This window comes from Entelurus aequoreus, linkage group LG05 (genome assembly GCF_033978785.1).
Source record: "Entelurus aequoreus isolate RoL-2023_Sb linkage group LG05, RoL_Eaeq_v1.1, whole genome shotgun sequence".
Taxonomy (NCBI): domain Eukaryota; kingdom Metazoa; phylum Chordata; class Actinopteri; order Syngnathiformes; family Syngnathidae; genus Entelurus; species Entelurus aequoreus.
The window spans coordinates 80,501,781-80,518,926 of NC_084735.1; the positions used below are offsets into that span (position 1 = coordinate 80,501,781).

General features: G+C 36.6%; 2 protein-coding genes across 3 annotated transcripts in view; both read right to left on the minus strand.

The window, feature by feature from the left end:
• LOC133651091 (neural cell adhesion molecule 1-like) overlaps positions 1–17,146 on the minus strand; it is an 881,445-nt gene that overhangs the window by 651,529 nt on the left and 212,770 nt on the right. The window lies entirely within an intron of this gene.
• The window catches only part of LOC133649970 (neural cell adhesion molecule 1-like), a 616,992-nt gene that overhangs the window by 43,062 nt on the left and 556,784 nt on the right, over positions 1–17,146 (minus strand). Inside the window, exons 5-8 of the mRNA XM_062046685.1 lie at positions 10,403–10,540; positions 10,208–10,325; positions 8,541–8,701; positions 6,547–6,689 (exon numbers count right to left, since the gene is read on the minus strand). Coding sequence (XP_061902669.1) covers positions 6,547–6,689; positions 8,541–8,701; positions 10,208–10,325; positions 10,403–10,540 — 560 coding nt within the window. The remainder of the gene's footprint in view (positions 1–6,546; positions 6,690–8,540; positions 8,702–10,207; positions 10,326–10,402; positions 10,541–17,146) is intronic.

Sequence of the window (17,146 nt, forward strand, 5' to 3'; positions counted from 1 at the left end):
CTACAACCTGTCGTCACGTCCGCTTTTCCTCCATACAAACAGCGTGCCGGCCCAGTCACATAATATCTACGGCTTTTTCACACACATAAGTGAATGCAAGGCATACTTGATCAACACCCATACAGGTCACACTGAGGGTAGGCGTGTAAACAACTTTAACACAGTGACAAATATGCGCCACACTGTGAACCCACACCAAACAAGAATGACAAACCCATTTCGGGAGAACATCCGCACCGTAACACAACAGAACAAATACCCAGAACCCCTTGCAGCACTAACTCTTCCGGGACGCTACAATGTAACCCCCCCACCAAACCCCGCCCACGTTAATCAATTCATGGTAAAGTTACATTGTTTAGTTCATCCAGCAGGGTATCACAACAAAATTAGGCATAATAATGTGTTAATTCCACAACTGTATATATCGGTATCGGTTGATATCGGAATCGGTAATGAAGAGTTGGACAATATCGGCAAAAAAGACATTATCGGAAATCTCTAGTTAGTACGCTAGAAAACGAGTTCCTCCGTGTTTGCTCTTACAAAAGTCGCTAAAGCTTGGTTATTATACAGCCTACGGAACGTAAATGAAGTATTGTTGACATTTTTTCAATGCATTTTTAAAGTTATTTAGTGGTAGAATCGATTGCTCCCATGAATAATTTCGCCACAACTCGTGTGTGTGTGACAATCATCGGTACTTTAACTTTAACTTTAATTGCATTGCTCGCCACCGAGAACGAGACGATTTTTACGCTGCAAAAAAATAACAAAAAACTTTTTTTCTTCTTGTCTCTAATAATAATTGTGAACGATAGGCAAAATTCCCCCCAAAAACTGCAGTTCCCCTTTAAAACACATTTTAAAATTATTGCTCTCTAGGTAAACAGCCACTTTGATGGCTTGTGTGTTAGCACATAGTATGATTTAGCCTCGCATAAATTGGCGAAACTGAAGATGCTTTGCTTGGGCCAGCAATGCAGAATGATCCCACATCGTCACGACTCTAAATGTGAATAAAACACAGTAAATTACCACGCGGCCAAAGCGACCCATATTTTTTTTTTCTAGGTTCTTACAGGACTGATGAGGATGGAGCGCTGACAGGTGCAGAATAGACGAGGAGATTGCAGGCGACAGCTAAGTTCCGACAGACTCCGAGGCCCATTCAGCCAGTCGCCGGCGTCGAGGCGCTTTGCTGCGTGAATGCTTCCCCTGATTGACGATGATAAATGACGCCGCTAATGTCGCAAACCGGGGACCGCGAGTGGGGCCCACGAGAGCGTGCGCTCGTGGGGAAAAATGTCACTTGGATTAGTCACAAAAATACCAAAAAGATATTAATATGATATTCTTCCCTGCTTGAGAATTAGTCTAGGGGTCACCAACCTTTTTGAAAGCAAGAGCTACTTCTTGGGTACTGATTAATGCGAAGGGCTACCAGTTTGATACACACTTAAATAAATTGCCATAAATAGCCAATTTGCTCAATTTACCTTTAACTCTATGTTATTATTAATAATTAATGATATTTACACTTAATTGAACGGTTTAAAAGAGGAGAAAACACGAAAAAAATGACAATTAAATTTTGAAACATAGTTTGTCTCCAATTTCGACTCTTTAAAATTCAAAATTCAACCGAAAAAAAGAAGAGAAAAACTAGCTAATTCGAATCTTTTTGAAAAAATTAAAAAAAAGAATTTATGGAACATCATTAGTAATTTTTCCTGATTAAGATGAATTTTAGAATTTTGATGACATGTTTTAAATAGGTTAAAATCCAATCTGCACTTTGTTAGAATATATAACAAATTGGACCAAGCTATATTTCTAACAAAGAAAAATCATTATTTCCTCTAGATTTTCCAGAACAAAAATTTTAAAAGAAATTCAAAAGACTTTGAAATAAGATTTAAATTTGATTCTACAGATTTTCTAGATTTCCCAGAATAATTTTTTTGAATTTTAATCATAATAAGTTTGAAGAAATATTTCGCAAATATTCTTCGTCGAAAAAACAGGAGCTAAAATGAAGAATTAAATTAAAATGTACTTATTATTCTTTACAATAAAAAAAATAAATGTACTTGAACATTGATTTAAATTGCCAGGAAAGAAGAGGAAGGAATTTAAAAGGTAAAAAGGTAAAATCATTTTTAAGGTTCTATTTTTTTCTCTAAAATTGTCTTTCTGAAAGTTATAAGAAGCAAAGTAAAAAAAATTAATGAATTTATTTAAACAAGTGAAGACCAAGTCTTTAAAATATTTTCTTGGATTTTCAAATTCTATTTGAGTTTTGTCTCTCTTAGAATTAAAAATGTCGAGCAAAGCGAGACTAGCTTGCTAGTAAATAAATACAATTTAAAAAATAGAGGCAGCTCACTGGTAAGTGCTGCTATTTGAGCTATTTTTAGAACATGCCAGCGGGCTACTCATCTGGTCCTTACGGGCTACCTGGTGCCCGCGGGCACCGCGTTGGTGACCCCTGGTCTAGGACATACCTGGGCAAATTAAGGCCCGGGGGCCACATACATGCGGCTCGTTAAGATTTTCAATCTGGCCCGCCGGACATTCCCAAATAATTTTTTTTAGATCTTTAAGATGGAAACTGTAGCTGCCATTATGATGTGCAGTGATGTTTTCAAATGACCGTAAGTCTTGAATTATACAAAGTATTTCAATGGTTGGAATCTGCACTTTTGCATGATATACTAGTTACTATGGTAATGTAATTAGTTACTATGGTAATCTAAGTCACAGCAGGTCAGACGAGGCACCAAGCAGTGTGGGTGGGGAGCGTTTCCACAGAGTGTCAGCCTGAAATGCGGGTGTCAGGGACAGACGCGGAAGGAGATTTTTACAACAAAGTTCTAAAGCTTAGTGATATATCAGATGTATCAGATTGTAGGTGGGGTTTATTTTTACCCTTCGCGTTCATATTTTGCTGTGTTTGCTGCATTTTTGTTGCGTTTCGCTTGATTGTAAAATATGTCGATGGAGAGGGTAGGTGATGTTTATATGTTGTCAATATTCAGTGTTTTATCGTTCATAGTTAATATTGTAAATCCCACATTTTTTATTTTCACGTACATTCCTGGTGTCTCATTCAGTAAACAAATTTAAAATTCCATTCCGTTTTTTTAAGGCGGTCTGTACATAACATTTTTAGCATTCAATCAGACATTATTGTGAGGTTTTTTATTAATGTTCCTAAAAATAGATATACCGGCCACCAGACACATTGTTGTCTCTAAATTTGGCCCCCGAGTCAAAATAATTGCCCAGGCCTGGTCTAGGATTTTAATTTTTTTAATTTTTTTGGAGCCATGGCCCTTCTATTCATCTGAATATTCACCAAACATTATATTAGGTACACCTACACAATCTTGCAAGATACTCTTATTAAAGTTAAAGTTAAAGTACCAATGATTATCACACACACACGAGGTGTGGCGAAATTATTCTCTGCATTTGACCCATCACCCTTGATCACCCCCTGGGAGGTGAGGGGAGCAGTGAGCAGCAGCGGTGGCCGCCCCCGGGAATCATTTTTGGTGATTTAACCCCCAATTCCAACCCTTGATGCTGAGTACCATGCAGGGAGGTAATGGATCCCACTTTTATAGTCTTTGGTATGACTCAGTCTCATTCTATTGTTTTCATTCATTCATCTATGCCCCTCGAATCTGGAATAGTTTTCCTGAAGATGTGAGAGGGGCCTCAACGTTATTTAATTGTGTATATAACAACTGAAAGTACAGTACAGGCCAAAAGTTTGGACACACCTTCTCGTTCGATGCGTTTTCTTTATTTTCATGACTATTTACATTGTAGATTGTCACTGAAGGCATCACAACTATGAATGAACACATGTGGAGTTATGTACTTGACAAAAAAAGGTGAAATAACTGAAAACATGTTTTATATTCTAGTTTCTTCAAAATAGCCCCCCTTTGCTCTGATTACTGCTTTGCACACTCTTGGCATTCTCTCAATGGGCTTAAATAGTCATGAAAATAAAGAAAACGCATTGAAATGAGAAGGTGTGTCCAAACTTTTGGCCTGTCCTGTATTTTATCTGCAGTATTGATTTTAATTTGAAATATCTCTGGTTGTTTTTACAAAGATTGTATTTTCAGATTTTTTATTTGAAATATGATTTTATTTTTTTAATTTTTGCCTTCTTTCTAATTTTGAATTGCCTTGTGTTCGATAAATAAACTTGCCTTTCCTTGCCAGACGTGTCTAATGTTGTGGCCGCTCGTGCAGTCAACCTTAGACTTGGGGCCTGATCTACTCAGACCCAAATACCACGCGATAAACGGCGTGTGCAAACTGTAAAATAGCGTGGGCGTGTTGTGCACGATCTACTAAGACTGTGTGTATAATTGATGACCGGTGCAGACCGCCCTATTTAAATGAGGCTATTATTTACGCAGGCTTTCTCTATGGAAAGCTCCATTATTTATTACACATCCATGTTGCCATGCATGTGTTTTGAAACATGTACCACTTTTTATGTGCATTTTACAAGCAGTCCTGGAGTGCAGCTACAAGGAAACCCACTTTTTTCATGGGAGCTGTTGGCACGAGCAGCCGGCGTGCACTCCAGGCACGAGAAAATTAATATTGCAAGAAGTGTAAAGTGTATATAAAAAAATGAAAAAAGACGCCAGCAGACTCTAAAACGCATGTGTTTTAATCAGCCTATTCAGTCATCAAGCAGCTATAAAATGATATTATAGACAATATATATATATTTTTTTAACTGTCCTGTCCAGTCACTCAGGCAAATCATACTGTTAAAGTACATGATCTATATCTGCTGTACAGATTTACTTTACAAAAGAGAAGTATGGGATACTTCTCTTGTTGCCTTATTTGTATTTGACTTTATTAAACTGATTTAAACTCATGTTATTTCATATTTTTATTTTTGACAGTCCATATATTTTTTGGCAAGTATACGTAGTACGGAGCTGCAGCGTAATTGCCTCCTTACGCACATCCAATTCTGCGCAACTGTCAGTTTGCACGTCCTCTCTACAGTACAGCTTCGGTCTTGATAAATCACACTGCGTGAGCCAAACAATTCTATTTCCATTCTCTCTCTCCTAATATTATGTCGATCAGCTTTGCGTGTGCTATCAAGTATGCACAATTTTAATACACGCAAATTTTTAGTACAGGGTTGTTCAAACTTGGGCGCCGCATTGGGCTAAAAAAATGTGGCCGGGGGCCGAAACCCGACTGCATGTAAAGTAAAACTATATATATATATATATATATATATATATATATATATATATATATATATATATATATATATATATATATATATATATATATATATATAAATCTCCTGAGGATTGAGGAAAACCCCTCATGAAACAGGCCTGTAGAGATGAAATAGTCTTGTGATTTTTTTCCCACACATACATATTACGCTCTACCACGGTATCCAGCACTATATTTTTGGATAATCTAATTAAGACATGTATATATATATATATATATATATATATATATATATATATATATATATATATATATATATATATATATATATATGTAAACTCTCCTGAAGAGCAGGGAAACCTGCAAAACAGGCTTGTAGGGATGAAATACCCTTCGGGATTTTTCCTGACCTAACCTGTATATATATATATATATATATATATATATATATATATATATATATATATATATATGTATATATATATATATATATATATATATATATATATATATATATATATATATATATATATATATATATATATATATATATATATATATATATGTGTGTGTGTGGGTGTGTACATATTATATTGATACAAATTAATATAATTGGATATTAAGAGTATAAAAGTTCAACTCCTACCTTGTTTACTTCCGTGACGACCTTCTTAAAGTTTTGTAATCCAACATAAATATAAAGCAGCTTTATTGCGCAAAACATGGATTCATCTGGAGAGAGTGTTTTACATTTTTCCCATCAGGCACTGTAATGGATTTAAATGGGTGTAATTTGGATTTTTATTTATTTATAAAATCCACAATGTCCAGTGAGCAGGTTGTGTTATGTGTCACCATGTGTGTTGACCTTTAGGTTAGTTGCATTATTTTATTTTATTTTATTTTTGTACCATGACTAGGGAAGGTTGTTTGGATTTTGTCATATATATATATATATATATATATATATATATATATATATATATATATATATATATATATATATATATATATATATATATATATATATATATATATATATATATGTCATAAGTAAATACTGTGCTTCTATTTCAAAGTACTTTCAAGGTCAATTGATCTGATTTACTTACATTGTCCACAAGATGGCAGCAAAAATGTACCAATCAGAGACGGCCTGGTATTTAAGATTAATTTGAAAGCGTTCCACGTTGCAATGAAGAGGCTTGCTGGCCGTAGTTTGGTCACCACTGCTTCAGTAGATTAGGCCCTTAATGATTTGTTTTGATAATTGCTTCGGTCCACCTTGACCTCCACCATTACCTGCTCTCCTTCAGCGAACATCTTGTTCTCGAAGCTCCAGGAGATGGACGGCGTGGGGTCGCCCGAGGCCTCGCAGGTCAGTGTGACTTCGTCGTCGAACTCGGACGCCGTCTGGTTGCTCAGGTAGGTGATTTTAGCTTGAACTGAGAGAAAGAGAAACGACACAAAGGCTATTCTTTTATCACCGATCTTGTTGTTTCCGCACGCTCGTTGCTAATCAGCTGAAGGCGACAGCCGCGAGATGAATGTTCAATTATTGGAGCTCTTTGGTCGCGCCTAATTGCTCTCCACCAGCTTCCTGAGCTCAAATCTAGCAGTGAATCAGAGCGAGCGCGGTAAAAAATGTTTGCCTGCAGCCTCAGGAAACTGTTGAAGGGAAGCAACCACAGGAGCGCTGACTAAAAGAAATATTATCTAAGCTAAAAAAAAACAATAAAGTGGATCCATGGAGAGAATAACAATAAAAAGCCAAAATGAATCCCCCCTTTTTTTTGTAATTTTAGATGTAGCTTTGCCTTTTATTGACACTTTAAAAGTCACATATTAAAACCAATAATATTATACTACACTAACAATAATGATAATAATAATAATTATTATATTATTATCATTATTGTTAATGTAGTATAATAATATTAATAATAATAATCATAATAATGATTATTATTATTAGTAGTATACAATTATTAACATGGGATTGGTAAAATCAAAAACAAAAACAAAAATATAAATTTTTTTTTACTTTATTCTTCCAGTGTATAAAATGTCTTCACTTTTTTGATATATATGATTAAATACCACATTTTAAAAAACTATATATATATATATATATATATATATATATATATATATATATATATATATATATATATATATATATATATATATATATATATATATATATATATATTGAGACACTTGTGATTTAGGGCTATATAAATAAACATTGATTGATTGATATATATATACACACATATATATACATATATATATATATATATATATATATATATATATATATATATATATATATATACATATATATATATATATATACATATATATATACATATATATATACATATATATATACATATATATATATATATATATATATATATATATATATATATATATACATATATATACATATATATACATATATATATATATATATATATATATATATATATATATATATATATATATATATATATATATACATATATATATATGTACACTGTCTATATATGTATATATATATTTTCTTATTACTTCATTTCTCAAATACTTAAAAGACATATGCATTTACAGTAAATAATGACAATTAGTATTTTTACTAGTATTACTGCTAAAGTACTAATATAGTACAACAAACAATAACAATAATGTATTTATTGTTCAACATACAAACATACATATATCCAGACATAAAAATACACAAGACTAAGGTGTATTTTCGATGTATTTCCATGTCTATGTATTAACAAAAATCTTTGTTTTTTTCCAAATAAATTATAAAATATTTCTAAATTAATTTGAACTATTTTACGTACATTATTAACTATATTTACATATTGCTTTTGTGCATGTAATTTGTGTTTTTCATTAATTGTGATGACTTTTTAGTGACTCAATTTGAAAAGAACATGTTTAATTCCTAAAAATAATATATATACGTTTTTCTTCTCATTTATTTTGGACTATTTTCAAGTACATTTTAATTACTTTGTTTCTACCTTATGCCATGGCATTTCTTGATTTGTCAAAGGAAAACAAATATTTAAAAATATATATTTTAAATTGCACTGTTTTTAGGCTGCAAAACTAACAAAACAGGAAACACAAAAACTAAAGTTTAAGTTGTTGGGAGTCAATTTCAGGACCCGGACAGTTCTGTCCTTAAAACAGACACTTCCTGTTTAGCCTTGTCATACGATCCAGTGGCAAAAAGGTTTTCCGTCAACTCTGAGTACGTTTTTCCTGTCCCTCACCGAAGACGTTGAGACTGACTTCCTGGCTCGTCTCCCCCGCTTTGTTCCTGGCGATGCAGGTGTAATCTCCTTCATCCACTTTGACCACCTCCCTTATCAGCAGCTCCGAGCCGTCCTCGTTCAGGCTGTACTTATCGCCAGACTCAAGGACGACGTTGTTACTGTGGACCACAGAAAGCAACAAAAAAAAAAAAGGCCAGATGAAACAGGGTGTTGAGTCCGACAACCCACGAGGCCAACAAAAGGAAGTCTTTTGGACGTTTTTGTGGAAAAAAATGGTCTTGACATAAAGGACAGCCTTGCTGGCAGCCTTCAGGAAACTAAAGCTTGGTTGGCCTCGGTTTTCCACTCACGTCCGCGACAACTCTGCTGTGGCTCGGGCATCTTCATCATCATCATCATCATCATCATCATCATCATCATCATCATCATCATCATCATCATGCCCCACACAACAGGTGGAGCCACAGCATATCCATCAATGAGTGCCGAGGGAAAAAATATATACAGTACGTATATATTTGGGGTTCACGCTAAGGCTGCTTTGGGACAAGATGGGATCATTTACTGTCATTTTGGACAAACAACAAAATGATCGGGTGGCTTTGGCAGGCCGCACCACATTTTTTTAATTTAAATTGGAATAAATAATAGAACTAAAAATAACTCTGAATTTGACCGAATAAAATCTTGTTGTAGAAGATTTATACATCATCATCATCACCATCATGCGCCTTTGTCCTTAACTTTGACAGTGACTATTTTATCGTGTTTTTACAGTTTACTGTTTAGCAAGCTTATTTTTTTTAATATATATCTTTAAGAATTGTATTTTATTATTATTTTTGGCGACTTGTGCAGGGTGTACCCCGCCTTCCGCCGGATTGTAGCTGAGATAGGCTCCAGCAGCCCCCGCGACCCACAAAGGGACAAGCGGTAGAAAATGGATGGATGGATAGATGGATTATTTGTTGAGGATTTAATTTTTTTAAATATATATATATATTTTTTTCTGTTTTGTATAACTTTAAGAACAAGGGAATTATTTTAAAAGATCATTTTTTTCGTTTGACCCAGGAATGGATTATTTGTTAAATTGTTGTTATTTTATTTTATTTATTTTTAACAATTTCCTTTTTTTTTTTTTAATAACTTTAAGGATGTATGGCAGCTCCCGCCATCAGTGTGTGAATGTGTGTGTGAAAGGGTGAATGTGGAAATAGTGTCAAAGCGCTTTGAGTACCTTGAAGGTAGAAAAGCGCTATACAAGTATAACCCATTTATTATTTATTTTTTAAACAAATTATCTGAAAAAATATGTTTCACAATTGGCACAAACAATTCAGGGGTAAACGACTGCGCGACATAACGGAAACAAGCGACAAAACACAAAAAATGCATTTTCGTTTGAAATATTATTAATTTTACTGTTCATTTTACGAATAATTTATTTTAATACTTGCAGTTTGTACACTGTGCAGATTTTGTTTTCGGTTTGTTTTCTCTTCAATCCGAAACAATTTGGAACAGCTTGTGTTCAAACGTAAAGGTTCCAGACTAGCGACATTCCAGCCTTGGAACTTCTGGAATCCGTCAACTACCTTAATTTGTATCAATGCATGCTAATTAGCACGCTGTGAACACTTAGCGGGCGAGATCTCACGTACTAGGCCCATGTGACGGTGGGTTCGGGGAAGCCGTCTGCGTCGCAAGCCAAGAGGGCGGTGCTACCGATGTCGGCGGTGGCGTTGAACTCGGACTGCCTGGCACGGATGGTGGGGAGCACTAAAAGCAGAGACCAAATAGCATCAACATGTTTGGCAAAAAGTATCGTTAGTGCAATCGGGAGAAAAAGGGCTCACCGTTTACGACCACCTCGATCATCTTGAAGGAGAGCTCTCCCGTCTGCATGACGCGAGCCTCGCAGGTGTACGTGCCCTCGTCGACCTTCTTGATGCCGCGGATCTGAAGGTGGCCATTCTCCATGTGGCGGAATCGAACTGGAAGGAAGGGGGAAGGCAAGGATGGCGCGATAAGTAGGGATGATGTTTGATAAGGAATTATCGAGTTTGAGCCTATTATCGAATCCTCTTATCGAACCGATTCCTTATCGATTCTCTTATCGAGTGTTGTTGTATATAAATGATAAATGGGTTATACTTGTATAGCGCTTTTCTACCTTCAAGGTACTCAAAGGGCTTTGACAGTATTTCCACATTTACCCATTCACACACACTTTCACACACTGATGGCGGGAGCTGCCATGCAAGGCGCTAACCAGCAGCCATCAGGAGCAAGGGTGAAGTGTCTTGCCCAAGGACACAACGGACGTGACTAGGAAGGTAGAAGGTGGGAATTGAACCCCAGGAACCAGCAACACTCCGATTGCTGGCACAGCCACTCTACCAACTTCGCCACGCCGCCCCAAAAAACACACAATATAACACACAATAAAAACACACAATATTTGGTTTAACAAAAGCTCACTTTTATTATATAATAAAAAAATAAAATCTAATAAATTAATAAATATTGACTGTTACCCCCCTAGAAAAATCAAATAAAATAAATAAATATTGACTGTTGTTACCCAAAGTATATTAAGTGGGAATTTTCAGAGAAACAAATATATACAGTAACACAAAAACAAGCTGTCTCTGTGATCACTATAGGTGTATAAATAATAATATAGTGTTAAATAAAATCAGTCCCTTGGGCACAAAACTGAAAATAATACAGCTCTCCAAAAAGTGCACTTCTGCTGCTATTTGACATAACTGTTTGTTATGATGCTTTGACATTTTTGCACTTTATTTCTTTATTGAAAGAAAATTCTATGAAGAGAAAAGTTCTTTGCAAATGTGGTTACAATGCTAAAAAATGAAAAGTTACAGCTAAAAAAAGAAATACACTTTATTGAGTTAACATTATTTCTTTATAGGGGGACAAATGTTATGAGCGAGAGAATATAACAACTACACTACCCAGCATGCAACGGGAGTTACGAGCATGCGCGGTAGCCCCGAAAAGTGTTGCATGTTGCCACGCTGTGAAAGTAAACGTCAAGAACTCAGCCAACACGCCTCGTCTGCATTATTTATAATTAGACAAACAACACATATACAGTGTGATTTTGTTTTGTTTACAAGGAAAGAAAAACAAAAGTTAAAAAAGGGAGATATGTTGTATGCATATGTATGTGCTGCGGTTGCTTTAAGAACGTTGCGACAGCTGCCGTAAAGGAGGTGCGTTGCTAGCCTGGTTGCTATGTTTCCGGTTGGTCGTAAAAGTGTTCGTCATGTGTTTTACCCTGCTCAAATCTCTCAGTAAAGTTATTCGATGGATTATAGCTTTTGTTTTGAACTTTATTACACCTTGGAGCACCTTTTCCCGTCCATTGTTTTTCTGCTTTCCCTATCTGCGCCTAATGACTGAGCTACGTGACGTCATTTCCTGTGATGTCCCACGGAGCATTTCTGGTCGGGACGGGATTCGTTCCCAGGGATTCGAATAAAGAATCAACTCTTTTCCTTTACTATAGTGGTCTCGATAACGGGTACCGGTTCTCAAAAAGGGATTCGAGTCCGAGGACTCGGTTCTTTTCTTATCAAACAACCGGGAAAACCGGTTTCGAGTATCATCCCTAGCGATAAGTCCATGTAGTCTTTTCAGTTTGTTAGTGTCATACCTCGGTTTCCAAAAATCCACAGAGTGTGTCCAGAGCGGCCAGTCTGAAATGCGGGTGTCAGGGAGATTTTTACAACAAAGTTCTAAAGCTTAGTGATATATCAGATGTATCAGATTACGCTGTTTGTTGCATTTCGCTTGATTGTAAAATATTTGGATCGAGAGGGTAGGTGACGTTCATATGTAGTCAATAGGGATGTCCGATAATGGGTTTTTGCCGATATCCGATATTCCGATATTGTCCAACTCTTTAATTACCGATACCGATATCAACCGATACCGATATCAACCGATATAGGCAGTCGTGGAATTAACACATTATTATGCCTAATTTGGACAACCATGTATGGTGAAGATAAGGTACTTTTTAAAAATAATAATAAAATAAGATAACTAAATTAAAAACATTTTCTTGAATAAAAAAGAAAGTAAAACAATATAAAAACAGTTACATAGAAACTAGTAATTGATGAAAATGAGTAAAATTAACTGTTAAAGGTTAGTACTATTAGTGGACCAGCAGCACGCACAATCATGTGTGCTTACGGACTGTATCCCTTGCAGACTGTATTGATATATATTGATATATAATGTAGGAACCAGAATATTGATAACAGAAAGAAATGGGGGGAGGGAGGTTTTTTGGGTTGGTGCACTAATTGTAAGTGTATCTTGTGTTTTTTATGTTGATTTAATTAAAAAATAAAAAAACAAAAACAAAAACAAAAAAACGATACAGATAATAAAAACACTGATACCGATAATTTCCGATATTAAATTTTAACGCATTTATCGGCCGATAATATCGGCAGGCCGATATTATCGGACATCCCTAGTAGTCAATATTCAATGTTTTATCGGTCATAGTTAATATTGTAAATCCCACATTCTTTATGTTCATGTACATTCTGGGTGTCCCGTTCAGTAAAAAAACATTTGAATTCCATTCCGTTTTTTAAGGCGGTCTGTCATAACGTTTTGAGCATTCAATCAGACATTATTGTGAGGTTTTGTATTAGTGTTCCTAAAAATCAGATATACGGGCCCCCAGACACATTTTTTTTCTATAAATTTGGCCCCCCGAGTCAAAATAATTGCCTGGTTTAGATGTTAAAGGCCAACTGAAATGAATGTTTTTTATTTAAACGGGGATAGCAGATCCATTCTATGTGTCATACTTGATCATTTCGCGATTTTGCCATATTTTTGCTGAAAGGATTTAGTAGAGAACAACGACGATAAAGTTCGCAACTTTTAGTCGCTGATAAAAAAAAGCCTTGCCCCAACCAAAAGTAGCGTGACGTCACAAGCTGGAGTGCTGCTCACATTTCCCTATTGTTTACACCAGCAGCGAGAGAGATTCGGACCGAGAAAGCAACAATTACCCCATTAATTTGAGCGAGGATGAAAGATTCGTGGATGAGGAAAGTGAGAGTGAAGGACTGTAGTGCAGTGCAGGATGTATCTTTTTTTGCTCTGACCGTAACTTAGGAACAAGGGTTCATTGGATTCCACACTTTCTCCTTTTTCTATTGTGGATCACGGATTTGTATTTTAAACCACCTCGGATACTATATCCTCTTGAAAATGAGAGTCGAGAACGCGAAATGGACATTCACAGCGACTTTTATCTCCACGACAATACATCGGTGAAGCACTTTAGCTACGGAGCTAACGTGATAGCATCGGGCTCAAATGCAGATATAAACAAAATAAATAAACCCCTGACTGGAAGGATAGACAGAAAATCGACAATACTATTAAACCATGGACATGTAAATACACGGTTAATGCTTTCCAGGTTGGCGAAGATTAACAATGCTGTCGCTAACGACGCCATTGAAGCTAACTTAGCAACGGGACCTCACAGAGCTATGATAAAAACATTAGCGCTCCACCTACGCCAGCCAGCACTCATCTGCTCATCAACACCCGTGCTCACCTGGGTTACAGCGATCGACGGAAGGACGAAGGACTTCACCCGATCATCCGTGCGGTCGGCGGCTAGCGTCGGCTAGCGTCGGCTAGCGCGCCTGCTATCCAAGTCAAAGTCCTCCTGGTTGTGTTGCTGCAGCCAGCCGCTAATACACCGATCCCACCTACAACTTTCTTCTTTGCAGTCTTCATTGTTCATTAAACAAATTGCAAAAGATTCACCAACACAGATGTCCAGAATACTGTGGAATTTTGAGATGAAAACAGAGCTTTTTTGTATTGGATTCAAAGGTGTCCGAATACTTCCGTTTAACTAGTGACGTCACTCGCATACGTCATCATACAAAGACGTTTTCAACCGGAAGTTTAGCGGGAAATTTAAAATGTCACTTTATAAGTTAACCCGGCCGTATTGGCATGTGTTGCAATGTTAAGATTCCATCATTGATATATAAACTATCAGACTGCGTGGTTGGTAGTAGTGGCTTTCAGTAGGCCTTTAAGCTTGCATACATTTGCCTACATTTCTCCAATAATTTTGTTCGTCAAAAATAAGCTACATTTTATTTGTATTAAAAAAAATTTAAAAAATTGTGGAAAATCATGGTATAGAAAGGGAAAATGTCCGAAGCAAAACTTTTCCGTGCATAATTTCACCTGGACTGTTCCACCTCTCTGCAACCATTGTTGAGCCAAATAGAAAATCAGCAATCAAATCTTTTGAAAACACGATGAAAATTGCTACCTCAATCAAATAAAAGACAGGTCGAAAAAGCGTCAAACATTCTATTTGAATGTTTGAGGAAAAAGCCGGGGGGCGTTGGGTCAGGCTGAAATGGATCCATTATGGCGGCTAATCAGGGAAGCGGGGCTGCTGCCGCTTGGCAAGCCGTCACACCTCCTCCTCCTCCGACTAAAGCGACCATTAACGCTTTGTAATGGACTGACTGAAAGCAGGTGGCGTTTTTTTTTTTTTTTTTTACACGTCGCTCTGCGAGTCGCCGCCGTGTTTGGGCCGACTTTTGTCAAATTTGCGCCCCCGAGCCGAATTGCATGAGCAGTTTAGTGTCAGTTCTAATTAGTGCCAGCTCCTGGAATAAAGCACACTGGAAGAAGAAGCTTTGCTCAACTGCGCGGTAGACGTTCTCCATCTGGCGGGTGTGTCGCCCTCACCACTTGTTGACACGACAACGACCACTTTGAGGCAGTAGGGAAAGTAGCTCTGTTCATACCACTCAATCGGAGGGAGTACAAGGCCTTCTCCTCTGATTTCGGATCAGTGTTTGCGGGGAAAAAAAGTCTGCTTAAAAATATAGCAACAACGTCGCTGAGTTGGCAACACCACTTTGCATCGTAGCGCTCGAAACTGAGGATGTGATTGATTGATTGATTTAAACTTTTATTAATAGATTGCACAGTACAGTACATATTCCGTACAATTGACCACTAAATGGTAACACCCGAATAAGTTTTTCAACTTGTTTAAGTCGGGGTCCACGTAAATCAATTCATGGTCGTGCTTGCATTTATTCATATTTGCAGTAGAAGACATAAACATTAATGTAATCCATATATCATCAATGTTTCATAAGACAAATGGCTTATGACTCAAGGACAATTAGTATCTACTCAGCAGACCATGGCGTGAAACACCACGCCTTGTTTTCTTGTTTGTCTGTGCAATTTTATGTGCGCAATTAGTATTATTTATTGCTTAATTTTTGTGTTTTTGTTGCTGTATGTAGAAATGGCGCCACTGAAAAGGCAGCTGGCTATAGGTAGCTCTGTACTTTTTTGTAGCCTTTGCTTTCTTTAATGTTTCCCTCTTATTTGGTATTTTGACGTATATCGGCTTTGTTTTAGTGATATCGGACGATAACACCAAAACAATAATATATATACAAAACCAGTGAAGTTGGCACGTTGTGTAAATGGTAAATAAAAACAGAATACAATGATTTGCAAATCCTTTTCAACCTATATATAACAAAATAGACTGCAAAGACAAGATATTTAATGTTCAAACTGTAAAACTCTTATTTTTCGCAAATATTAGCTCATTTGGAATTTGATGCCCGCAACATGTTTCAAAAAAGCTGGCACAAGTGGCAAAAAAGACTGAGAAAGTTGAGGAATGCTCATCAAACACTTACTTGGAACATACCACAGGTGAACAGGCTAATTGGGAACAGGTGGGTGCCGTGATTGGGTATAAAAGCAGCTTCCATGAAATGCTCAGTCATTCACAAACAAGGATGGGGCGAGGGTCACCACTTTGTGAACGAATGCCTGAGAAAATTGTCCAACAGTTTAAGAACAACATTTCTCAACCAGCTATTGCAAGGAATTTAGGGATTTCACCATCTACGGTCCGTAATATCATCAAAAGGTTCAGAGAATCTGGAGAAATCACTGCACGTAAGCAGCAAGCCTGAAAACCAACATTGAATGCCCGTGACCTTCGATCCCTCAAGCGGTAATGCATCACAAACCGACATCAGTGTGTAAAGGATATCACCACATGGGCTCAGGAACACTTCAGAAAACCACTGTCACTAAATACAGTTCATCGCTACATCTGTAAGTGCAAGTTAAAGCTTTACTATGCAAAGCGAAAGCCATTTATCAACAACAGTCCGGATGACACAATGTCGAATATTTCCAAAAACAATTTGAAATGTGGACTCATCAGACCACAGAACACTTTTCCACTTTGCATGGACTCATGCATGGACTCATGCAAAGTGGAAAAGTGTTCTGTGGTCTGACGACTCCACATTTCAAATTGTTTTTGGAAATATTCGACATTGTGTCATCCGGACTGTTATCAACGCAAAGTTCAAAAGGCAGCATCTGTGATGGTATGGGGGTGCATTAGTGGGTAACTTACACATCTGTGAAGGCACCATTAATGCTGAAAGGTACATACAGCTTTTGGAACAACATATGCCGCCATCTAAGTGCCGTATTTTTCATGGACGCCC